This window comes from Sturnira hondurensis, unplaced genomic scaffold (genome assembly GCF_014824575.4).
Source record: "Sturnira hondurensis isolate 20B ecotype Veracruz unplaced genomic scaffold, ASM1482457v3 Scaffold0021143, whole genome shotgun sequence".
NCBI classification, from domain to species: Eukaryota; Metazoa; Chordata; class Mammalia; order Chiroptera; family Phyllostomidae; genus Sturnira; species Sturnira hondurensis.
Genome location: NW_028093774.1, coordinates 2,420,407 through 2,445,929, shown reverse-complemented (window position 1 = coordinate 2,445,929; position 25,523 = coordinate 2,420,407). Strand labels below are relative to the sequence as shown.

The 25,523-nt window shown below is 62.2% G+C and overlaps 1 protein-coding gene across 5 annotated transcripts in view; it reads right to left on the bottom strand.

The window, feature by feature from the left end:
• Nucleotides 1-25,268, bottom strand: part of CCDC85C (coiled-coil domain containing 85C) — a 68,561-nt gene extending 43,293 nt beyond the window's left edge. For 2 of the 5 annotated variants that reach the window (XR_005064332.1, XM_037031288.1), the window contains exon 1: nt 24,192-25,264. Coding sequence is in view for 4 of the 5 variants with exons in the window: in XM_037031288.1 (XP_036887183.1) it covers nt 24,192-24,981 (790 nt within the window). In the remaining variant the exon portion in view is untranslated. Of the gene's footprint in view, nt 1-24,191 lie in introns of all 5 variants that reach the window. The other 3 variants (XM_037031289.1, XM_037031291.1, XM_037031290.1) reach the window with 3 other exon arrangements.
• Nucleotides 25,269-25,523: the final 255 nt, after the last annotated feature.

Genomic DNA, 25,523 nt, shown 5'->3' with positions numbered 1-25,523 from the left:
AGGTATCCCACACGCCCCAAGGCTGTAAGGACAGCCCTGCCCCATGGTTGCACACCACCACAGCCTGGGGACCCCGGCAGTTACGGGCTGGCCCCTGGGGCTAGGACAACCCAAGGCCGTGAAATCAGTGCCCCCCATCTGGAGAGGCTCCGAGAGGATGAGAGACCCAGCGGCCCTAGGCCACAGAGCCAGGACACTCTATGGCCAACTCCTGAATCCGGGCACCTCCAACCTCACAGGACCACCCCAGGCGGCCTCATTAGAGTCTGCAGCATCCGGTCAGTTCCACGTCTCCAGGGTGCTCACAGAGATGGGGTGACCGCACAGTTGCGGTGGCTGACCCAGGGCAGGGCTCCAAGGCCAGACACGTGTTCACCAAGGACACACGCTGGTGCTAGAGCTGGTCGGCAGGACCCGGAGCTGAGTGCCTGCCCTACCCGCCACTCACAGCGTGGGCACAGTGCAGGGGCAGGGACGGCTCCGAAGAGGGAAGTTTTGACGCGGGGCTGGGACTGTGCCTTCCTGACACCAAAATGTTCCCACAGGGGGTGACAGCCATGTGAGGTCTCATTCCTTACACACCTGAGCACCTTAACTGCCTCATCCCATCCAGCCTCCCCGCAGCCCTGCAGTAAGGAAGGTTCTAGCATTCTTTAACTTGACCCACAAGGAAAGAGGGGCAGAGAGGCTCACCAGCCACACAGTGGCCAACAGTGGGCCTGATGGGAGCCCAGGAGGGGCCTGGACACAGCTTCCTCCCACCAAGCTCGGGACAATTAGGCTTGTGTGCCTGGCCCCTTATTGTACTTGAACTCTATGCTTGGGTTCCTTATCAGTTCCATTCTATAGATGAGGGGCCACCACAGGGACCAGAAATCACCCAGGCAGAGCCCAGGACAGAAGGACCCGAGGCGGGGTCTTTTATGATCCCTCTTGTTAGAGGTGGAGAGGGGTTGGATTTGGGACAGTTGTACCCAGCTGAACCTTCTAAGGTGGTAACAGGCCAGCAAGACCTCCCCAGAAGCTGGCAGGGCAAGGGAGGGGAGCGGGCAGGGCTACAACCCCCAGGCCAGGCAGAAGAAAGGGAAATGCATTCAGGGACCCTGAGATCTGCCCTGCAGGCCGAGAACCAGATCCCCCAGAGCTGGACACACTGTATCTCTATGTTAACCTGCCGGGCCACTGACCACAGAAAACATGGACGGACGTCACAGACAGGAAGCTTTGGACAAGGAACAGAAAGACCCAGGCCCTGGACGCAAACAGAGGGCCGGCAGCGACGAAAGCTGGGGTGGCAGAGGCCCCACAGAGCGAGCGCGTGCACCCACCTGCACTGGAGAGCGGACTGTGTGGCCCCAGCAGATGGGAAGGGGACGCCTGCCCCTCCTCCTGGACTTCATGCAGCAGGGCCTGCCCACCACAGTCCACTCAGCCCTGCCTTCTCCACCTTCACCCGGGCAGCCCCCACCTGCCAAGGACACACTCCCTCCAGCAGCCTATTTCACAGGGAAGCTCAGGAAGGAGCAATGAAGACAAAGGTGGTCCAGCTTAGGAGACCACAGGCTTTCCCACCACTCAGGCAGCGTCAGCCAGAGACCCCAGGAAGGGCCTTTCCAGAGCTCCCCCAACCCCCCACGCAGGGTGTCTCCCTCAGGTCTGCCTGCTGAGGCCACTGCGGCAACCATGACATGCCCACATACAAAGACACCCTGCTCCCACGGCTGCAGGGACCAAGGGCCTTCCACACACGTGTGGTGCTGGATGGGCCCCGGGGCCCCCACCTGACAGGCACGCAGTGGAAAGTGAAGACACAGCCCCTGGCAAAGGAAGCCGGGGTCCCTGGGCAGATCGCTCAGGAGGGAGCAGGCGGGGGGCCCCCCGCCACCCAGAAGACCGGCCCCGGCCGTGGTGATTCCAGTAGCAACTCAGGCTGGTTTCTTCTTCGCTTCACCCTGTGCAGCCAGATTTATGACGCCAGGAACTCCCGGGAGAGCAAGGTGGACGGGAAACTGAATCACGGGCACGGGGCGACTGGCAGCCTGTCCGGGCCTACGGATGCGAACACTCCAGGTTCCCGCGGCTGTTTCCAGGAGCCCGGCTCCGCCAGGCCGGTTAGAACAACACGTCCCCTCGCCCCTTCCTCCTGCTTTCTGACGCACAAGGGACGTGGACATCGCTGGGGCCCGGCTTCCTGTCCCTTCGTCCCAGCCCAGAGCTGCAGGAAGAGGGGGTGAGCTGTGCAGGGAGATGCTGCCCGGTTGGGCATCCTTGGCCCCCACGGGCCAGAAGCAGGAGACGCAGCGGCCCCCCACATGCTGTCCTACTGGAAGACTCTGGAAGTCAGCTGCTAGGGCCAGACTCCCCCCATGTTCTCCCAAGCCCACCGGTTCTCACGCACAGGGTGGGGGAGGAACCAAAGTGCAGGCTCCTGTGACCCTCGCCCTCTGCCCACAGTCAACCCGCCGGGGCCCCAGCCGCCTGCGGGTGGCCACGCAGCGGTCCTCTGGGACTCCCCTCCCTCCCCCGGTTTGGGGGTTGGGGGTCGCTATGGTCTGAGTGTTTGCATTCCCCTAAAATTCACACACTGAAATCCTAACCTCCAACGGTGGTGGTGTCAGGGTTGGGGCCGTTGGGAGGTGATTCCCACAGTGATTCGCTGAAAGGCGACCCTGCTGGCACCTGGACTGTGGACTTCCAGCCCCCAGAACTGGAGCAGTTCACCTCCACGGTTCCTGACCTACCCCGTCAGGCACGTCCTGTTACAGCAGCCCAGGCGGGTCACAGACTGAGAAAGGGGCACTGCTCTCCAGCCCCCAGGCACCACCCCCTTAGAGGGGCTAGTCTGAGGACCACTGAAGGCCATCGGGTCTCATGGAAAACCACAGAACCCTCAGCTGTGGCCACAGCCTTCTAGGTCAGTCCCTCCTCCCCCACGCTGGGCCTCAGTTTCCCCAGAGAGGAGCAGGCCCAGGGCCCCACTGACAGCCAGCAAGCAGAGATGAGGCCCCCAGGGCCTGGCTGCTCCGGCCCAAGAGGGCAGCCACAGCTGGAAGCCCAAACTTCTCTCCTGAGCGGCCCCCACAGCAGCACTCAGCTCCAGCTGAAGCCAGCCTCACCGCTGTGACCAGCCCCGAGCAGGCCGGCGCTCCCGTCACACAAGGCCCCAGGCCCTCCTCAACCGCCTGGCAGGTGTGTGCTGCTACGTGTGGGAGGGGGCGGGCGGGGGCAGCCTGCTGGCAGGACTTGGTTTGCACAGCCACGGCCCCCAGTGCACCCCTCACCATAATCCCACCCAAGACCTTCCGCGCCCTCTGGGCCTCCCCATGGAAGGGCGGGGATGGAAACAGGGAGCCTGGACAGGACTCACTGCACCTGCCTGGCAGCTCGAGCAGGTCCCTCCACACCTCTGAGGCTCCGACCTCCCACTGCTAAACACCTCTGGTCACTACTAGCCCTCTGCTGCCCGTTGGCCAAGGGGTCTCCAGCAGCCGCCTTGCTGGCATTCTCCTGCGCGTCGGCCTGGGGTATGAAGAGCACACGGAGGCCACTGCACTCAGAAGCTGCCCCTGGGAACCCGAGACCCTGACCAGACACACCCTCACTGCCAGCTTCCTGCAGGAGTGCAATCCGGAGCCACTTCCCCTCCGCAGCCCTGCCCCCGGGGCAGCTCAGGGAAAGCACAGAAGGAGCCCTGGGGATTTTCTGTGTGTTCTATCCATAGTAGAAGCACTGAGACCTCAGCATGAACCTTCCCCAGGCCAGCAGAGGCAGACCTGCTGGCTGTGCTTCCACCAGGGCCTAGCACGTGCCCCACACACCGCCCTGCCCCTCCCGGGCTGAGGCACGGGGACTCGGCTCTGCAAAGCTCCACTGGAGGCAGGGGGAGAAGTGGGGGGATCAAGATGAAGAGAGGAGCCGGGGAGGGGGCTCCCCCAGCATGTGATGAGGGCCTTCAGGGGGGTTGGCCTGGAACGGAAGGAATGTCGGGTCCCCTGGGCTCCAAGCACGGAGTAGGGGCTTGTCAGTGAGACGTGCCTTGGTGGGTCCTTGTGCCTGCTCTGAAGGGCACACCAGCCCGGCTGAGCTGTGTCTGCGGGCTCCACCACTCACAGCCCTGTCACCTGAGCACGTCCCTCAAACTGCTGAATGGGGTCACAGGTCAGGTCCATGCCCAGAGACAGGCCATGGAAGCTGCTCAGTGGGACACTGGCCATCCTGCCGGTCGGGCCATTTTTATACCTGGAGCCCCCAAGAAGTGCGTGCCTGCCAAGGCCACTGAGTGAATGGCTTCAACTCACAACAGGGAGGCCAGGCTTCCTGGAGGGTCAGGAGTGCAGCAGGAGTGACCTCTCGGAGCTCACATGGAGTGGGGCTCGGCCCCGGCCCCCTCCTTCCTACTGAACAGGCGTCACCCACAGGATCAGCCGGATGGACCCGAGTCCCCTGCCATGGAGCCCAGGATGAGGGTGCTCAGCGGGCATGAGTCGGCCGAGACTGTGCAAGGGGCGTGGCAAGGACCTCAGCAGACAAGGACAGGCCCTGTGACTCAGGCACAGGTCTGGGGCCCCTCTCTGCCATTCACCCTGCAGGGCCCCAGCCAGAGATCACCCCCTCCAGGGTTCCCGGGCCCTGCCCTGTGTGGCCACCCCACCGGCTGACCCTCACAGATGGCCTGTGTTTCATGGCTGCCGGCCAGGGCCAGGGGTGGACATCAGGAATCTGAGTCGCCTCCCTGGCCAAATCAGGTGCCTGAGAACCGAAACAATGCCTGGGAAAACCCTAGGGGAAAACCAGCTTCCTCCACCACCCACTCACCCACTCCCCTGTCCACATGCCTCTCCTGAGGACAGCCAGACTAACGGTCCCATCTCCCTCCATCCCCAAAGAGAAGCCACAGCCCCACGGGGGAGGCCAAGGGCACGTCCAAGGCCTGACAGTTCACGAAGTCAAACTGGGAAGCTTGTGAGGACCCCCAGATGCCTCCGTACAAGTCAGAGTGTGCGTGACAGCCTTCCCTGCTGACACGCCTCAGACCCAGGGCCAGAGGCCCGACCCAGCCAGCGTGGTCACTGCGAAGGGTAAGCTGTCCAGAGAGCACACGGCGTCTCCACCTCGCCCTGGTTTCACTGTCCCCGTGTTCCTGGCCTGTGGGACTGCCTCTCTGGCCTGGTAGCCTCACCTCCACAGCCAAGTCCCATGTCCACACGGGGACACTGGGGTGGTGGAGATTCACAGGGTGACAGGGCTCACCTGCGATTCCCCAGAGTCTCACATTCACCCATGCCCTTTCCCATTCCCCATGAGACCTGGGGACAGCAGGGCTCCTGATGGCAGCTGCCTGGACAGCAGCCAACATGTGCATGGGTTTATAATCTGCTTACCCCACAATGCCCAGGGGACTCGGGGGAGAGGGACAATTAGTCACTGCAGGAAATCAGAGAGGGTCAGCCACACGCACAAGGCAGCAGCAGCTCAGCAACATCTGCACCCCGCTGTCTGGGCGCCTTCATCAGGGCACCTCCCCAGCCCCCGCTGAGGTGCAAAGCCCCCCTCCGGCTGCTGGGTGCACAGAGGGCAAGCCCTGAGCCTATGCGCCAGGAACCTGCCCCCCCAGCCGCCCAGCAGCCCCGCAGCCATCGGGGCCTGGCAGGTCAGATCCAGGTCAGAGAAGACATCAGTGGGGGAAGCTGCTGCACCCACCAGGCGGGGCGGGGCCAACCCCAGAAACACTACGCCTGGCCTGCCTGCTCCCTGGTCCCCATCTGCATCCTGCTCGTCACTCCCACCCAGGGCGCTGATGCACGCGCTGACCGAATAACAGGGTCACTGCCGCCCGTGCACGTCCCTGACCTGCACAGCGCCAATGAGTGTCCCCAAGTCCACTCAACAGCAGAGGGGCCCAAGCCGTGGAGGGCTGACACGACATGCCCACCATGGGGGTGGCAGGTGTAGCAGTCACCTGGGCCCCCGGGCACGTCCCTGGGGCTCCTCTGCCGCGGGCTGCGCAGGTTGCGGGGTTCTGCCATGGGGACACCACAGGGCCGCGGTGGCGAGGACGCTGCCTGCCACAGTGGGCACCCAGACCCGGCGCCCCCCCTCCGGGGCACCATCTCCCGGGCACACGCACAAGGGCCGGGGGCACCCGGGGCCTGACAGGCTTCTGCCTCAGGACCCCCAGCCCCTCCAGCTCCACGTCTGTTCTGTCACCAGCAGGGAGGGCTTCCCAAGCACCAGGAAGACGGGCTGTGTTCTCGGCGGGGGACAGCGACCGCCCTCCTCCATGCAGTTGGCAGGGGTTGTGGACGGAGGGAGGGCACCATGGGTGTGAACACCAGCATGGTGACGCACCCACCTGTCACCTACAGTGTTAATGCTCCCCGGAAAGAGCTCGGTCAGCTCTCTTCTTAGGAGGCGCAGGGCGGGGGGAGCAGCACTGGAAAATTGTCCCCTCTCTCGATTACACGTGATGAACTCGCCGCCACACTGCTGCCCAGCCACTGTGAACACTTGACGAAAGGTCTAAAGCAAAAATAGAAGCAAGCTAGCAGGGAGGGAGGGACTTTAACTAAATGCGAGCAAGGGGAGCGAGGGGGTGCAGGCGGCTGTAGGAACCCCACAACTCACACACACTCACGTAGACACACGCAAACACATGCACGTGCTCCTCGTACCTTCCTTCCTGCCCCGACTGCCCCTTCCCCACGTCGACCTCCTCGCTCCCGTCCATGGGGGGCACTGAGCCTGGGCAGGTCAGAGAGACCCTGGGACCCCGTTCTTGGGGAGCATGCTCAGGGTCAAGGCTACAGGCCACGCATCCTCTCCCCCCAGCTAGGTTAACCCCACAGTCAGGAAGTTGGGACTCAGCAGCAGTTCATGGGGTCCCAGCCCCAGGCTTTATTCGAGCTCACCTTGCAGAACCCATGGGGCACCCACAAAGAGCCTAGGGTGCTGCTCCAGACGCCACTGGCAGCCAGAAGGCCACTGACCAACTCACCCCACCCTCCCGTGCACCTACCTGTGACTCAGCCCTAACAAGCCCAGACAAGAAATCCAGGATGGGGTGACCCTGAACAGCAAACATGCAGTTTCGGGATGGCCGGAGGAGGCCAGGGTGGGGCAGGGGTTGGCCGCCTGGTGACTGTCAGGGTCCCCTGCCCACCGCCAGCCCTGCTGAGGGGCTGAGAGTGCAGGGCCGATGGGGGAGGGGCACATACCAGCTCCTGCCTGTCACTTCTCCTGACCCTCACACACCACTGTCATCCACTATAAGGACACTGAGGCACAGGGGGTGGTCAGGCTGTCCTTCCGAGGTGGCCTGAGGCCAGACCACCCACCACTCCTGACCTGGCTTGGCTCCAGGGCTCCGGGTGTCTCAGCCTGGGGGGCAGGGCACATGGGCGCCCCAGCAGCGCTCACCTTGCTGAAACACATGCAGCCCAGTGAGTCACTGAAGCAGGGTCAGCCCTTTATCTCGGCCTCCCATTCCCAGGGCCACTGCTGGAGACCACACACCCTCCAGGAACCCAGGCACCCAGATGGCCCAAGCCACTGGGGCAGGAGGCCACTGGTCTGACCCCTCACCCCAAGAGGAGGGCTGAGCAGCTGGAGTGTGGCCCTGGGGCGAGGCCACAGAGTCCAAGGGCCTTCTCTGTCCCGCCAAGGGCATCCACAGTGCCCCCAGCCGCTCGCAGGGCTCTCTGGTGGGAAGGGGAGCCAGACCAACAGCAGTTTGGATACGGCAAAGGCTGCGGTTGAGTGAAACACACCCCCAAGAGACTCCCTCCAAGCCCCGAGGGTGAAGGCGAGAGGGACTTCGGACACGGGCAGGAGGGTGAGGCAAGAATGGCGGGAGGTGGCGGCAGCATGTCAGCCACAGTCTGAAAACAAGCAGGACTTTCCAAATGGGGGGCAGGCAGGGGAAAAGGGCACTGGAGGGCAAGGAGATAGCAGGGCAAAGCAGGGGGGTGTGGAAATGCCCGGATGGTACTCAGGAACTGCTCCTGGCCTGGGGTCACAGAAGCTTCTAGAAGAGATGGAAGGAATCAGGTCACAGAGCACTTTCAACTTAGTTCCCAGGAGCCTGAACTTGACACTGAGGCTCAGGGCCCCTACAGGGTTGGGTGCAGGGGGAGAAGTGGGGGGTTATGTATTAAGGACATTCCAGAAGGACAGAGTGAAGGCTAGAGGTGGTGACCGTGGAGACAGGGAGGCCAGCTGGGAGGCTGCTCTGAGAACGCCGAAGCAGAGGGTGGGCGAGGGAGGGTGAAAGACCCCCACCAGCACGGGACACACACGGGAGGAGGCAGGTGAGCCCACGCTCACCCTGGCACGTGTTCACCATGGGGAAAGACGTGGGCGAGGCAGGGTGGACAGAGCCCAGTGACGCCACGCCAAGCTGGTCTGGACCTCACCGCCACAGGACGCTGCCCCTAAAGCCACACTCCAGGTCCCCAACCCTAGAGCGCTTCCTTCCAGGCAGGGTGCAGAGCATGGCTCTCAGGTTTGGGCTCTGGCACCTTTCCCCACTCACATCAGGCTCACGGCCACCCGCCCCTGGGGGGTGGGCAGACCCAGTGACCTGCAGGGCGGGTACAGGGAGGTAGGGGGTCTGCCTCCCTGGCCAGGGGCGCCCACGGACCCTGCCCCGGCAGCCCCAACAATTGTGCCTTTTGTTTCCTGGGCCCATTGTCTGCAGGTCTTGGGCCTGCCCCACTGGGGCCCAGGGAGGACTTCCAGAGGATTTCTCAACGGGCTGGCAGACAAACATGCTGTCAGTGGGACCTGCTGCTCCTGGGCTGGCCAGGCCACATCGGGGTGGGACCAGCAACCCTCCAGAGGGGGCCCGGACTGGAGTGGCTCTTCTAAACAGAGTGACCTGCTGCATGGTCACACATGAGGGGCCGATCAGAGGACAGGCTGTTCAGTCTAAAAACTAACATCAGGGGTCAGTCATCACGCAGGCACAGTAGGTCACTGCGCTTCGTAAACTCTCATTCGCTTCTCCCAGCAGGCACGGAGGACAGCTGAGTGGCCAGTTTCCCCAAAGGGAAACTGGGGCTCACAGAGGTGGCAGGACTCACCCAAGATCACGGTGGCAGTGTGGGCAAAGCCAGGCGCCAACTTCTTCCTCCACCCCACTGCCACGCTCTGACCCCCCGTGTGACCTTGTCCACTCTCAAAGACCTGTGCCTCGTGGTCATGGTCACCCCTCCCAGGTGATGCCTGGGAGGCCAAGGGCAGGACCCTGGCCCCCCGCCTTGGGGAATGCACAGCTGGAGCAGTAGCAACCACCCAATGTGACCATAAGGCCCAGAGATGGGCAGGACCCCAGGGGTCCCTTACAGATGAGGCCTGAAGAGGAGCTCCAGGACAGGCTGGGGCGAGAACCAGGCCCCTGACCCTTCCACAGCTCCTACCGGAAACAGGCCCCCCACCAACACACACACACACACACACACACACACACACACACACACAGAAGCCAACTCAGAGAGGCTCCAAACCCCCTCTGTCTCCTGAGCAGAGACAAGAAGGGTGCAGGCTGGGGGGAGGGGCAGAAACACGCTCAGCAGGCACCAGGGACACAGACCCCACCTGCCACCCACCCCTCCCAGCTGGCAGCACTTCACCACAGACAGCACGGAGCTGCGAAGGCCTGGCCAGGGGTCCTGGGCCACCCCAGCCGCCACTCCCACCGGGTGTGCGGGCAGGAAACTGAGATACAGGGATGGGCTTGGGAGGGTTCCTCTCCTCGCCTGTGCCGTGGGGCTGATGCCAAGCCACCCACTCACCATTCACACCCCGGCCCCCACAGCACCGAGGGCTGCTCCCGAAGCCCCTTAACAACACATGTGTGCGTTTTCAGGGAGCGGTCTCTCTAGCGAGGCCTCCTTCCCACACGCCAACTCGCCACTCTCGCTGGCAAGCCCCGCCCCCCCCTCCCAGTCTGAGCTGCAGGGAACGTGGGCTGGCGAGGCCACCCGCCCCTCCACTGCCCCTGCTGCTCTGCCCCGGCCCCCAGCAGCCCCAAATGGTAGCGGGTGGCCTCCGGGCTGGCATGCCACAGCCAAGCCCTACAGCCCCAGGTGAACCTCGAGAGTGCACGTGGGCCCCTGCCTTTCTGACCCAGGGCAGGGCTGACAGGGACACGCCTGACAAGGCCAGAAGATGCGGCGAGGCGGCCAAGATCCCAGCCAGGCCCACCTGCCCCTCGAAACCTGCCCACGATCCCCCACCAGGGCAGCCTCCCCTCTGGGGTCTTCCCTTTCCCCACAGATTCCCCTCCTGGGCCCATGGGAAATTCTAAGCCACACTAGGAATTGAAAGGACAAAATTTAAGGAGAGGAGAAAGGAGTACACCCAATGCAGCCACCTGCTTAGGGAGAGGCCGGAGTCACCGATGCCCGGGGTGCAAGGCTGGGCTCCCTCGACCCACACCGCCGCTACCACCGGTCACTCCCCCTTCCAAGACTTCCTCCCCGCATCCTCTAAGAATCGCCTGATGTCAATGGTCAGAACTGCCATTGAAGGCCTCCCAGGGAGACTGTGTTTGTTAGTTTCCTGATTAGAAAAAAAAACGACGCCGCACCTGGATGTATTCCAACCCCCTACACAGTGACCCTTAGAGATCCCTAACCCAAGGTTCCACTTCACAGGTGACAAAGCAGAGGGAGGGAAGAGAAGCGGGGAGGACACAGCCCTCCGGGGGACCCCAACAGTATCAGACTGTCACCTACTGCTCCCCGGCCTGAGGGCCGCCCCATCAAACTGCATCGGCTTCAGACCCGGCCCCGGGGCAGTGAGCGGCCTGGGCGCCCAGTGCACCAGGTTTTCGCAGGTGGAGAGCGGAGCAGGTGCACCTGCAGGAACTGCAGCTCCGCACCTGTGTCCCCATCTCCTCGGTCCGCTCATGCCTCTCCCCTGAAGGCCCTCCCAGAGCAGACGCAGGACAGGCAGCAGGCGGGCCCTCCAGCCTGGTGTCCCACCCCACCAGCGGCCGCACACACGTCTGCTCCAGGCATACACAAAGCCGAGTTCCTTCCGTCAGCCCCTGCGCCCCAGTCCGTGTGGAGAGCACGGGAGCCCAGTCCAGCATCCCTTCCATCTGCCCCCCACCTGGCCGCCCCTGGCCGCCCCTCACCCAAAGCCCTCCTCTGCACTCCCCAGCCCACCCAGGCCTCAAGACCTCAGTCTTGGACTGGGGCATCCTCCCCACTTCTTCCAGCTGCCAATCAGCAAACCGGCGAAAGGTGAGGGGTGAGTGGGGATAAGGCGCCTCTGCGGATACAGGACCCCCCTCCCCCCACTGGCATCCCGGATGACAAAACAACCAGCCAGCAAGCCAGTAAATTAGCACCTTTCAGAGTCAAATGTCGTTGGCCAGGCGCTGCCATCAGTCCAGGGCCTGGACAGCCAGCCAGCTTCATCAGCACCAAGGCACAACTATCAGAGAGAAGGGGCCCCACAGACCCACTCAAAAGTCACAAGAAGGGAGCAATTCCAAACAGAATTAGGAGGCTCTCCTGTCTTTATTCGGCTCCTGCTGGCGGGGAGTTGGCACGAGGGGCCTAGGGCCAGGGGCAGGCTGGGGAAGCAGAGGCTCGGGGTGGGGGTGGGGTGGCCAATGATCCCTCCCCGCTGCAGCCTTCTGATTCTGGGTCAGATCACTCCCCTGCCTGGGCAAGCGCCTGGGCAAGCACCTGGGAGGGGGGCACCCTAGAAGGTGAGGGCCTATGGTTGGAAACTGGGCCACTGCAGGCCCTGAAGGCCGAGGAGCAGCAGAAACGTCCAGAAGCCCGAAAGGCCCTGGTCCAGCTGGACGGGAGCAGCCGGGGGCCTGGTCCACCTGCCTCATGTCAGAAATGAGCCACCTGAGGCCGAGGGAAGGTGGAGATCAACGGAGGCAGAAAGGAAGCGAAGGAGAGAGAAGCCCAGGAAGCAAAGATCTGCATGAGAAACCTACCCAACCCAAAACCCTCCGTAAATACAACTTCAGGGCAGAGGTGCAAGGGGCGGGCCGGCTGAGGATGGGGGGCCGGCTGAGGATGGGGGGCCGGCGGGGGTGAGCCAGAGCCGGCCGGCCGAGGACAGGCACAGACTGAGGCTGCCAGGTGTTCCGCACGCCCAGCCAGCAGACTCAGGTTCCCCCTGCACCGCGGCGTCCTACGTGGGGTTTCTTACTGAGCACACATCACATCCAATCATCTCTACTTTGTAAAGGCTTCGGGGAGGAGTGTCCCTGAGCCTCCCCTTGTGGCTTTTGGTCTTTCCTGGGCCCCGCACCGCTCTCAGCCTCTGATAAAAGCGATGGGTCGCAGCCCGGGGAAAGTCATGAGTTCACGGTCGGGTCAGGGTCCCCAGGTTAAGGGGTCCACGGGCCAGTGTGGAGAAGAGGGCAGAGCTGGCCCACACTTCTCCCTCCTGTCACACCCCCATCCGAAGCCCCCCCTCCCCCGCCACAGCCCCCCTGCCGGCCTCCTGCTCAGGGAGTTGAGGTCGCCCCAGAAACAAGGGGTCTTTTCATCCCGCAGCGATTCGGCCCCGGACACGGGGGAGCGGCTCACGTTGCCCATAACCAGGCCACACTCCCGGGAACAAGGTCTTAACTCAGTGGAAGGGGATTGAGAATGCAGCGGGAGAGCAAGATGGGGCGGGGACCTCCCCACACACTCAGGAGCTGCTGTCTGCCCCTGCCCCTCAGCAGGACCAATTCTGATGGAGGGAGGGCACAGCGGCAGTGGGGGGGGGGGACACGCAGCGGAGGCAGACTCACAGAAAACCAGTCCCTGCCCCGCCAGGAAGTGGCCCCCAGGGGCAGCAGGAGGGGCCTGGGGCCTGAGGATTGCAGGGGGTGCTGGGACCTCCTGGGCGCTGTCAGCAAGAATCGCCCCACCCACAGGGCTCCCACCCTGTCAGACTGCCCTCGCATTCCAGAGCAGAATGGTTTAGAAGGGATTCTCCTCTGACCCTCCCAGCCGGCACCTCCCCCAGGGATGGGACGCTGTCCCCCATCCTGTCCCCCTCCCCTCTCCCACCCCTACACGCAGGAGCCTGCACAAGCCCACATGGGGCAGAATGAGAGCAGAGCCAGACCCCGGCTACAGTGCACAGTGGCCTCACGGGCCGGAGTAATGGCCTGCAGCGGGGGCCAGGCAGCTCCTTTCACCCCGAGATGAGCAGTGGTGAGACTGCCCGCCGCGCACCGCCCGCCGCTGCCTCAGAGAACCAAGAGCACAGAGGGCAGAGGGAGCGGTGGCTGCTAGCAGCCTGTGTCCATCCCCCCTACCCTGCCCCTCCATTGTTTTAAAACCCATTTTCTTTGGTGGCGGACCCTGCAGACCTCTGGACTCATTTTGAGGATAAGGAGCTGTGGGCTGAGGGGCTCCGGGGCTGGGCTCTGTGGGAGAGCTCAGGGGCCCCACCCAGCCGTGTGCCCCCTCTCAGCTGGCTTCCAGCACATGCACATGAACCCACACTAGGCCACCCGGAGAAGTGGCATCGGTGCTGTCCGTGGCTGCAGGGCAACCGCCATGACCCTGGCTCCACGCTGAGGAGACAGGATGACTGGTCACACATCCTGTGTCTGTCCCTCTCCAAGGGCTGACTGAAGCCTCGGAGGAAGGGCGGGACCTCAGCAGGTGGGGGGTAGGAAAGGGAGGGTCCTGCTGCCAGCAGAAGCCCTGAGGGCCTGGGGGGGCAGGGAGTCCCTGACACCCTGCTGTGCGGCGGGGCAGAGCTTCCTTCCTGGACAGGTGGGAGTCCCCGGCCTCGAGGCCCCCACAGCACAGCAGGAGTTGTCTGGATTGTGCTGCCCAACGGAAGTGTCTGGAATGATGAAAATATTCCTTTTCTTGATTGTCAATGAGGTGGGAAGCTCTTACCACTCAGAAACTGAACCCTTCCACGTCACTGAACCAGTCACACTGAAATGAAGCAGCCACTGACAGCTGGTGGGCAGCGCAGGGCCAGAGCCAGGAAACCTTGGAGAGGGCGCTCCCCCATGATGTGGGGGGTGGGGGGCACAAGAGCGTGGGTGAGAGGAGGGGACCCCAGGGCCAGCAGGATGGTGACCAGCAGGACACCACCGGAAGTCTGGGCCTCAGGGTCAGGAGCGAGAGGTAGCGACAGACTGGACACCGAGCATGGGGCACAGTGTCCCACCATAGGCAGGGGCCAACGGGGAGGCACCTGGGAGCTGCCCTCAGGGGGTCCTGCTCTAGCAGCTGAGCCCAGAGTGGGTTCAGTCACTCTGACACCACCGAGAGGGGCCACGGGACCAAGCCAGAGCCGCCTTTCCCAGGGTCCCGGGCTGTGCAGGGCCAAGAAGCAGTGTGGGGGTGGCGGGGAAGGCAACGGCCTCCAGGGCTTCCCTGGGACCTTGGGGAGTGAAGGAAGGAACCTGAGGGGCCGGAGGACAGAAGGGAGAGGATCGTGTTTGTTGCTTTGGACTAGGAAACAGGAGCCTGTTTGCAGGGGGAGAAGGAACAGGTAGGAGACAATGGTGGGGAGGTCCCATGGGAGGGGCCCCGGAAGGGGACAGGGAGCCCTCGCCAGCCAGGACAGAAGGCGCTGAAAGAGGGAGAAACACACTGTTTAATTTCTGTCCGGTAGGAAGTGGTGTGTGCACATTCCAGAAAACACGGAGAACACAGAGAAAGGAGAAAGGGCAGGGCAGGAGCTTCCCATTGTCCCACCAGCTGCGGGAGATGGGAAGCAACTGGGAAACTGAGCCTTCTGAGAGCCTCACGCACGGGCGGTGCGGCCGGAACCCACCACAAAGGGCCACTCCCAGAGCAGGCTCATTAGGGACAGGCGCCGTGCTGCTGCACCGGGTGACACGGGCTCATTCAGGGCCGGCTCACAATCGGGCCCTTGTGGGGGGTGGGGACAGGTGCTCCGGAGCCTCTGATTCTAAGACAAGAGCAACCCTCCTTGCCTTACAGCCGGAGACAGACTGGGGGAGACAAAGAGATGCGTCCCCTGACAGCGCTGATGGGCTATTTTTGGAAATGGGTCGACTCTTCTCCAGAGCTGCCATCTCGTTGCCACTGGCCCTGCCTGCGTGTCCCCTCGAAAGCAGCCTTAAAAGGCCCCCGCCTGTCTGGGCGGCCCAGCGTGCCACAATGGGGCTGGCAGAGGCGTCTGCAGGCCATGTCTGGGTCTAGAACAGCTCTCGGGTGGGGAGGGGGAGCTGGCTGGCTGTGTCTAAGGCTGGGGCACGTGCTCAGGAACTTCAAGGCCAGATTCAAACCCACCTTCCCGCCACTGCCAGGCAGCCCCACTGGGCGCACCAAAGCCATCTCTCTGAGCACTGCCAACTGGCAAAGGTCAGGGAGAGGACAGCGCGAACGTCCCATTTCTCCCTCACAGCTAATGTCTGCTGACACCAGCCTTCCCGCTGGGGCCAGCCACGTCAGGCCCTGGTGGGGTGGTGACTTTGCCCCTGGCTGACGCTGAGGGTTTCTCGTGGAGTTTCCATTCCCACAGCCGCTCTGGCCGCCAGGAGCACCGGGGGGGGGGGGGGGGGCACGGGGGAGAGGGGGGGGGTTCANGGGGGGAGAGGGGGGGCTTCTACACCCGCTAAGGCCACTGGGACCAGTGGAGCCATTGCTGGGTGTTCGACTAGGCACTGGCATTGTGTAGGGTTCCTGAGTGACATCTAATATGCAGCTGAGTGACAAAAGCAAGCGTGTATTTTTTAGTAATTAGAGGGAAACAGGGAGAAGGGTGGTGAAAGCCACCCCCCTCCAGTGTAGGCTTGGTTTTCACATTAGCAGCTGAAGGCCATTTGGTGCCAAATGGAGCACACGGAAAAGGCTGGTGACCCCAGTGGTTTGACCAACAGGGAGCGTGCCTGGTCCAGTGCCTCCCGGCCACCCATTCCTCACCCCAACATTTACTGAGCACCTGCTCCATGCCAGGGAGACGGACGCTGCCCTGAAGACAGTTAGGGGCTGGCAGAGAGACAGGACGGCCAACACAGGAGACTCAGGTCCAGAACAGATGGCCTTGCCCCGGGCAAACCCAACCCCCGGGAACCGGAGCTCGGCGCTGTCCTCTCACGCCAAACCTGTCACCTACTCCTGCGCAGGGCGATCGCTTGGCAGAGGCAGGTAATTCCATCAGGGCTCTCACCGTGGCCCTCCATGAGGGCAGGCTGGCCAGGCAGGGGCAGAGCCGTGCCCCCGTGCCCCCCTGCGCCCCAGCACCCGGTGCTCAATCCTGACACCTGCCCCAGCGTGAGGATGGGCACTCAGCAACAGACCTACCTAACCACAAACATGACCGGCAAGAGGCAGGATGAGCAGAGCAGGCAGCCTTTGGTTTTGCTGTGGCTCTGCCGTCGCAGAAACGCTGAGTCAGAGAATAACCAGGGTCTCTGAGACCCCCGGCACAGCCCATGGGGCCTCCCATTTTACAGGTGGGAAAATGAGGACAGGGAGAGGCAGGGACCTTGCATCAGGTCAGGTCACCAGTAGACAGAAGCTGCTGGTTCTGTGGTGAAGAATCCACAGAGGACTGCTGGGTGACCCAATGGCACCCCAAACCCCAGGTGTGAGGGACGTGCCGGCGGCTGCAGCCGCTCTCAGGCCCAGCGGATAAGCTGTATTTATGAAGTGGAGGAGCAGGAGAACGGGGAGGGGGCGCACTGTACAGAAGATCCAACTTCAGGTGCACCCTGAACAGAAAACTTTGGATTCCCCTGGAAAAGCCCATCAGAAAAGGCCACAGCAGATGGGCAGAAAGGTGATGGGATTGAGAAGTACAAATTGCAAGCTATAAAAACAGTCGCCGGGATGTAAAGTACAGCACAGGGAATATAGCCAATAATGAAATGACTACATGCGATGCCAGGTGGGGGCCAGGCTTACTGGGAGCATCGCTTCGCAAGGCAGATAAACATCTAATTACAATGTTGTGCACCTGAAACTAATATAGTACCGTATACCAACTATAATTGAGAAATAAATTTTAAAATAATAATTTAGCCCTGGCTGGTGTGGCTCAGTGGATTGAACTACAGTGGCCTGAGAACTGAAAGGTCACCAGTTCGATTCCCAGTCAGGGCACATGCCTGGGTTGCGGGCCAGGTCCCCAGCTGGGGGCATGTGGGAGGCAACTGATCGATGTTTCTCTCCTTCTCTCCCTTCCTTCCCCTCTCTCTAAAAGTAAATAAATAAATCTTTAAAACAGTAAAATAAAATAAAAGAATAATGTGAAACGTTATTTTGTACTAAGAAACGACTGGAGATGAGGCCCACATAACCAAAGTGCCCACAGCCAGGAAGGCCCACCCCAGGACTTCAGAGGGCGGGCAGGGGCACCCAGGTGCGGTGGGAGGAGCTGCCCAGACCCTACCTGCCCTGGCCCGCCCACACCCCACCGAGCTGCTGTGCCAGGCACGTGCCTGCTGTGTGCCTGGGCTCCAGTGGTTCCTTCTGCCACACCCGGACCCTCCCTGCTCTCTTCTGCTTGTACTAACCTGCTCCTGCTTTGTGGCCCATGCCAGGTCCCCTCCAGCCACCCCCTCCGCTGATCTCCCAGCACCCTGAAGAGGTTGAGAGACAAACCAGGGCCCGCCTGGGAGAATACAAGGTGTGTAACAAATTGTCACCCAGGAAGAGAGCAAGAGAGTGTCACCCGGGCAGTGGAGGCTCCAGGGTCCCACGGACAGGAGCTCCTGGCCCTGCCCCAGCCCCACTAACCTGGTGGGACCTGCCTAACTGCCCTGAACCTTCTCAGCCCCAGGGTTGTTGGGGTGGAGACAGGTAGAGGGAGGGGAATCAGTGGGGCCCAGCCGCAGGGCTCTTCCTTGTGGTGGGCAGCAAGTAACCTAAAACACCAGGCCAGGCACATTTGGTCCCATGCAAAGGACATTTTTGGAAGCTTCCCTTCTGCCTAGGCTGGTACTCAAGCTCAGAGACAGACAGCACCGCATGGCCAGACCTGAGGAGCATCCCCCATCACGGTCCCCTCTGAGGGCCTGCAGGTCCCTGCCCAGCGCCTCCTCCACTCTGAGACACGCGGTCACAGGTGCCCTCACCATGCTCTTGCCCACAGCTCTTCCAGAGTGAGTGAGGTGGCCCTTCAGGAAACACACACAGACTCCAAGACGCACCCGCCTGGCCACAGAGAAGGGGAAGCCCGTCTTTGAAGTCAGGAAACAACAAAGGACAAGGAAGCAGGAAGGAGGAAGGGGAACACCCTCCCTCCTCGCCCACTGGGCCTCCACGGCTGTGAGACTGAGCCGACGCTCCACACCTCCGGCCAAACCCCTCTGCAGGGTGAGCCCAGGGAGCTCACAGGGAAATCCGCAAAACCCCTCCTCCTGCCACCCTGCCCCCCAGAGAGCTGGAGACTGGCAGAGACTCACCCAGGAGCAGGCTCCATCACTGGGGGGACAGTGTCAGAGCTGCCCAAACCCTCTGCCCACCTGCTCCCGCCCACCTGCGCAGGTGGGGGACAGTGGCGAAGTGACAATGACAGGCTCTGGGTGCTTGCTAGGAGAGGAACCATTCCCAACTTCTCACCATCAAGGGACCATCACGTCCCTTAGCAGACAAGCATGTTCCTCTATTGCTGAGGCTTTGGGCAGCCCCCTGGACCACCCTCGTCACGCTCCATGGAAATGAGAACTAACCACATCCCAGCTGTGAAGAAGTCTCAGAGTGGTCCCTGCATGGACCGCAGGTGGCAGGTGTGGGCAAGCTGGCTATGGTGATGACATTTCTGTCACTGGACAGAGTGCGGTTGCAGAAAGAACATCACCTACAGTGCTGGCCTACCTGAGCCTGGCAGCTTAGGGTCAGAGGTCAGAGGTCATATTGAGGCAGACAGGGGCTGGGCTTTGGAGCTGGCTTGCCAAGTCTGAGAGCCTGCAGAGGTTCTCTCTCACAGCCACTGTCACTGCTACAGCCACCAGAGAGGCCCCAAACTTCCTCCCCTGGTGTCCCCTGCCCAGCCTACACCTGGACACACACCAGATGAGCTCTCCTGTGCCACCACTCCCCAAGCCAGGCTCCACAAATCAGTGTGTACAGCACTCAGAAGTTGGACAGAGTAATCACTCAATTAACAGCCTGCTATTGTCTCCCTCCCTGCTTGAAGGGCAAATTCTCCCAGCAACATGACCCACTCTCCTGCCCGCCCCCCGCTCCCCGGCCCCGCAGGACCCAGTAGTCTCTGCTTGCAAACTAGTTTCCACTCCCCACACTGCATTCGGCAATGCCCTTTCCCAGGTGTCCAAGTGGTGCTTGCACACCACCCCTGACAGGCAGCTCCCCAACTCCAGAGGCAACCCAGTCTGCCGGGTCCACACTTGTCTGTGGGTGCTGCCATCTGAACCACTGGAGCTCGGCCCGTGCCCTTGGGGTGCACAGAGCGCTCAGGTCCTGGGGCTGGCAGCACCACCCCTCACACCCTGGCAGCAGCTCCCAGGCCCAGGCTTTCCTTTTCCTGGCTCAGCATTCCAGTTCTTTCTGCTCACATGGCAAGGCTCCCAGCGCCCAAAACAAGCTGCAGGAGCACCTCCCTCCCAGGCCCCGGACAGGCCTCATGCTGCCTGGCCCTGCTGGAGTGCCCTCCCCCTGCCCTCCCTCCAAACGAGGGCTCATTTGGCTCTGACACTGAGCCATGCTCACCGGGAAGGCAAGTCTGCAGCGGTCCAGGTGGCAGTGGAGTCACTGAACCTGCCCTTTGAAGGCCCAGCTCTGGCACCAGGGTAGTACTATCTATCCTCAGGACACAGATGAGGAAGCCGAGGATTAGAAGGTCCAGGAGTGGCCACGCTCACAAAGTGGGGGGCAAGGCCAGAACTCCCCCAGGCCTCTCTGACCCAGAGCAGAGCCAGAGCCCTGACCAGAAAGCGGCGCTGCCCCTCAGCACCCCCAGCGCCGAGTGTTGTGGCCGCGAGGAGGGGGTCCGTGTGTCGGGAGACGGCTACACTCCAAGGTTTGCACGTCTCACTCCACTCTGTCTCCCTCACCCCTAAGGCTGCCTAACAGCTCCCCACTTTGCAGATGAGAACACAGAGGCCCATGGAGATGCCAGAACTGGCCTGAGGACCCCAGCTTCTGATGCTCTGTGCTGACAAGCGTGGTGTGGAAAGTCCCTGGGGAAACACAGATTATGAGCCACAGAGGGTTTCCTTGCCAATCATGCTGCTCCAGGGCCAGCATTAAACCACGACTGTGTCCCGCGGGCTCAGAGGCCAGGCTACAGGTGACAGGCCTGGTGGGGCCCCCGGCTGAGGAAAGCCACCCTGGTGGAGTCCAGTGAGAGAATGAAAGCCCATGTGAGGAGGGCCCGGCCGGCGTGCTCCCTGGAGCATGCTCCCTGGAGCATGCGCCACACCTGCCTTCTCAGTCTTATCTGTGCAGGCTCAAGGGAGGAGACCAGGATGAGGCTCAGGGTCCCAGTGTTGCAGACAGGGTGCCACACCTCTGCCCCACGTGTCCCACCCGTGGGGCTCTCTCCCCACTGGCTCTGTGTCCACCTACAGGTTCTGGGCCCTGCCAAGGACCAAGCTCTGGGGAGGCCTTCCATTGCAGGCCTCCCGTGGGGACCCCTCCAGCCCCACCCAGCTGGACTAACCCAGCCCAGAGGGCAGCAGCCACCAGGTAGGTGGCTCACTCTGACACAGGAGACCCAAGACTGATCCCAGACCCCACCAGCAGCAGACCAAGGCACGGCACCCCTCCCCAAGCCTCCGTTTGCCCATCTATGACATGGGACCATATGGGCATTCTGAACAGAATGGAGCTGGGGCTGGGAAGCCCTCTGCGGTGAACTGTGCCATGTTGGCCACACATTGGCCCTTCCCCGGGTTCACTGCCTGTGAGTCCTCTTGTGCAAGGCCAGCACCCCAAGACTGTTGATGGATGGTCAGGATCAGGCTGGGGAGGGAGTGAAAAGGCTTATCTAACCAGCCCATTGTCTTCACTGACCTTTGCTCCCGGGCCACACTGGGTCTAGGAAAAGCCTCCGTATTAGCCAGTCCTGCCCAGGAGGCCCTGAGCTGGGTGGTCTGACGTGAAAACCTATTCAGGGCCGGCATGATCTGTCTTCTTGAAGGCGCAGACCATCCCCGCTCCACCCTCCCTTTAAACCAACAAAAAACACAAGCCAGAGAACAAACCCATCTTATTTTGAGCAGCTCACATTTTTAATCCAAACTTTTAAAAGTAAACAGGGCCACACAAAGGCTTGCTGGAGGTCCTGGTGTCCCTAAGTTAGCTAAAGGGGAGTGTCCCCAGTGGTGGGGGAAGGGAACAGGGCTGACTTGCACAGGGACAAGCTGGGGGGTGGGGGTGGGGCACGAAGGATGGGGGAAGGGCAAGCGGGAACTGCTGGAAATGCTTTTGTTTGAAAACTGCATCCATTCAAGGGGGCAAACCTGGCTTTCTGGTGTTTGGGGTTCACCTGCCTTAGTCGGCCCCACTGGGTCACAGTGAAGAGCGCTGTAGTCCAGATTTTAATTGGCCCTCAGTCAAAACCGAGTGGGGGGAGGGCTATCTGCACTCAGTGGCACTGCCTGCCAGCAGCCCTGCCAAGGACTGTGCTGCGTACAGACGGGCCACCTCCCTCCACAGCCTCCTGGGCCTCCCAGGGCGCCCAGCCAGGGGCAGGTAGTCCACAGCTCCCAAGGGAGGACCACAGGGTCCCCGTTCCCCAGGCTCGTTGGCAGGTGCAGCCAGACACGGGCCCAGACATTCAGATGAGCTGGCTGTCTAAACAGCAAACCGTTGTAAAGAACACTGGAGTCTGCCTGGCAGGCCCCCAAAAGGGTCCCCACCGGTTTTTCACGAGGAGCCTTCGAAGAAATATTCATGACCAGGACTCTGACAACTCCCGAGACCTACTGTGTGCAGACCCTGGCCTCCCTGGCCCCCACGGATGAAGAGGGCACTCTGGGCTTACCCGCACAGAGGAGCAGAGAGGCCCAGTCAAGTCAAGTAACTTGCAGAGAGAGAAGGAGGAGCGGGGACTGGTTCAAATCCAAGCCAGCCTGACCCCTCTCAGGAAAGGGGTTATCAACCATCTGCTCAGTGGTCACCGATAAGGAAGTGACACTTCCAAGGATGGGAGAAGGAGGGCAAGCCCGGATCAGGAACCAAGAATAGGGAATCACCCCTGTCTGCTGATTAACAGGATCAGCCAGTAAGACTGGAGCCCAGAGATGCAAGCCAGCCCACCACCAGGGCAGGGGAGGACGCCGGTGGCCCCGTCCCAGGTCATGCTCAGACCCCTGTGCTTCTACCTGCTTGTCTATAAAGTGAGGATAATGCTAGCACCTCTCCCAGGGCTCCTGCAAGGACGAGCTGAGACCAGGTGCACAGAGCAGCAGGCCCGTGTCTGACTCTGCTTTCCCTACCACTGGGGCTCACTGGCTCCATCTCCAGCCTTGCTCTTCACGGAGCTTGAACTACAGGTCCAAGGACAGAAAGGCCATTTGTAAAAGGGCCTTGTCCCGGTTTCCGGGCATCCTAACCATGTTGGGAGAACACCTCAGGTCCAGCCCAGTCCTCCGCTCCTGCATCCCTGGCGACTACAAGAGAACTTCCCTGCAAATATGCTGAGACACTCAAGCCCTCCCATGTCCTGCAGAGAACTACTCTCGCCAAGTGTCCTCAATGATGCAGCTGGAAACCAGCAACATTTCATTTCCCAGCCACAGGACTGCAGCAGTCCCTCCTTCAGATGCTGTAGTTGGGGAAATTGAAGCCCAGAAATCTGACCCTCCCAAGCCGGCCCCACCCCCCAACCCAAGAAGGCTGGGCCAGAAAGGCTGGGACTGGGGCTCCTCACTCCCCAAACCCTGAAACCCCAGCAAATGAAACCATCTAACTCTCCGCTACAGCCATTGGCCTTAAGGAGCCTGTGGTGGGAGGTGGGGTTGGATACAGGTTACCAAAAGTAACCTGAGTTGTAGACGTAGATTGCTAATCAGTAACAAAATATCCCTCTCAACCCAGTCCTGCCCTGAACTCACAGAATGGGAAGGTAAATAAAGGAAAAACTGGGCTACACTAACTTGCACCCCACCTCCTGGGTCCAGTTATACCCCAGCCCCCACCCCCAAAGCACCTGCAGAGGCCACTTGGCCATCAGATCAAAGACAGAGCGTCCTTCCCCTGCTCAGGCTGTCACTCCGGGGAAGCATAGTCACTTAAGGCCTAATACACGTTCTCTGAACCAGGAGAGCCTTTAGCAGAACCAGAAAGAGCTGTTTAATCCCCACCTTCAGGCAAATTGTTCAGGTAGTAGCAATTGCCACCAGAACTGGGAGACAAGCCACCAAAAATGTGGAAAAACAGGGAGGCAATGCCGCAGTTCAGCTCTCCAGACCAAGCTGGAGGCTCCCTGCCCTAGGCGTGGAAGACAGGAGCTGAGCTTTCCTGAGTTCAAAGGTCCTGCCATCCACACCCTGGCCACCCACCACTGTGGCACTTCCTGTATGGAGACCAACAGTTTATAAATTCTTTCAGAAGCTTCCTCTCCACCTCAAATCCCCAAGGCAGGAATCATCAGCTCCATTCTAGAGATAAGGAAACTGAGGCACAAGGGGAACACAAAGCCAGACCCATGCATCCCTCTGGAAGGTCTTAGAACCTCCATCGAGAAAGGTCTCTCCGAGAAGGAGAGCAGTGCAGGGTTAGTAAGAATCCAGGAAGGCTCTGAGCCTGGGTCCTCTGGCGGGGCTGGCTGCCTCCAAGTCTCAGCCCCACTGCTGCCTGTGCTTCTTCCCAGCCCACAGGCAGCACCAGGAGGCCCAGGCATAACCCCAGCCCCAGCTCACACATGGATGCAGCTCTGCTTTGGGCAGCCTGTTGCTCCCAACAAGAGGGAAAATTCACTTGCTGCTAAGAAGGCCATTCATTTTTTTTCACACAAGCTTCCTGCTGGCTGACAAGGATTTCCAGGCAAGGAGGAGGCGCCCCCAAGCCAGCTGCACCGACACCGAAAACCCCGCAGGAGAGGAACTTTCCTGGGCTCTGGCAGTCCTGCCCGGCTGCGGAGGAGAAGCTGGGCAGGGGCCCGCCTGGATCACTCGGCCAGAAAAACACCACCCAAAGCACTGTTACGGATGGGCGCGAGATCTCCCAACCCTGGGTGTGGATGGGAGCTGGAGGAAAGGTCTAGCGTGGAGGAAGGGGCTGTGACCCGCGCTGTCCCGCTGGCGTTTTCCTTACCGTGCAGGCCATTAGGGATGCTTCGATGATGCGGTGGCGCCGACAGGTCGTCCAGGGACCTGCGCGTGGCTACAGCTTTGCCGTCCGGGACCTTATGCGGCCCTGGGGGCAGCAGCGGGGGTGGGACGTGGTGGTGGTGGTCCGGGCTGCCGCCGCTGCCCGCGCTCGACGTGCTGCTGCCGTCGCCCACGTCGCGGGCCCCTGTGCCCGCCGCGCCGCCCGCCAGTGGCCCGCTCAGGCTGGCCTGGCTGTCGATGGAGCTGCGGGAACCCGCGCCGCCGCCTCCGCCCGAGCCGCCTGCGCCCCCCGCCAGCGCCGCGCGCTCCTCGTCCAGCAGCAACACCAGCTCCTTGAGCTCTAGGTTCTCGCGCAGCAGGGCCTCCTGGCGCGCCTCGAGCTCGCGCAGCTTCTGCTGCGAGCGGGCCACCTCGTGCCACACGGCGCCGGCCGCGTGGCGCCCGAAGCGCTGCCACTCGCGCGCCAGCTTACGCCCCTTCTGCCGGTCGTCGTCGAGGAAGCAGCAGAGCTCACGCAGCTCCTGGTTGTCGTCCTGCAGCCGCTGGTTCACGTCCTTGAGACCGCGGATCTCCAGCAGGTGCTGCTGCAGCCGCCGGTTCACGTCGCGCATCAGGCCGCCGTGCTCCAGCATGAGGCCCACCTTCTCGCCCTCGGCGCGCCGCAGCCGCCGCGCCAGCTCCTCCTTGCTCCAGCGCAGAAGCTCCTCGTCCGGCACCTGGCTCAGCTCCTCCGACGCCGCCGCCGCCGCCGCCGCCGCAGGGGGCTTCGCCATGGCTGGGCCGTCACCGCGGCATCGCCCGCGCCCTTGCCCGGCCGGCGCTCCCCGCGCCGGGGCTGCGCTGGGCCAGTCCGCGCGCGGGCGGGGGGCAGGCGGGGGCGCGTGCGGCCCGCCCCACGCCGCCTCGCTAGTCCTCACGCAGCGCCCGCCCGGGCCCTGGGGACCCCGCGCGTCTCGGGTATCAGCGAGCGAAGATCGCCGCTGTGTCGGCAGCCGCCGTGCCGGGTGCTCTCCGGGCACAGGCGAAGCAGGCGGAGGCCCGCCCCCGGCCCAGCTCCGGGAGCCCGGCCGCCCCGCCCACTCCGGGCGGGGAGAAGGCGGGGCACCGAGGCCCGGCCCCGCCTCCGAGGGAGCGAGGGGACGGGCAGAGGCGCGGCCGAGGCTCGAGGTCCCCCACCGCTGTGCGCTCGTCCGCTCGGCGCCCTGAGAGAGGCGCGTCGGGGCCGTAGTCCCGCCCTCGCGCCCGTCCGATTGGGTCTCTCCGGGGGTGTGTGGGAGGGGCGGGGCTCACGAGGGGGACGCTGCGGAAATGGTAC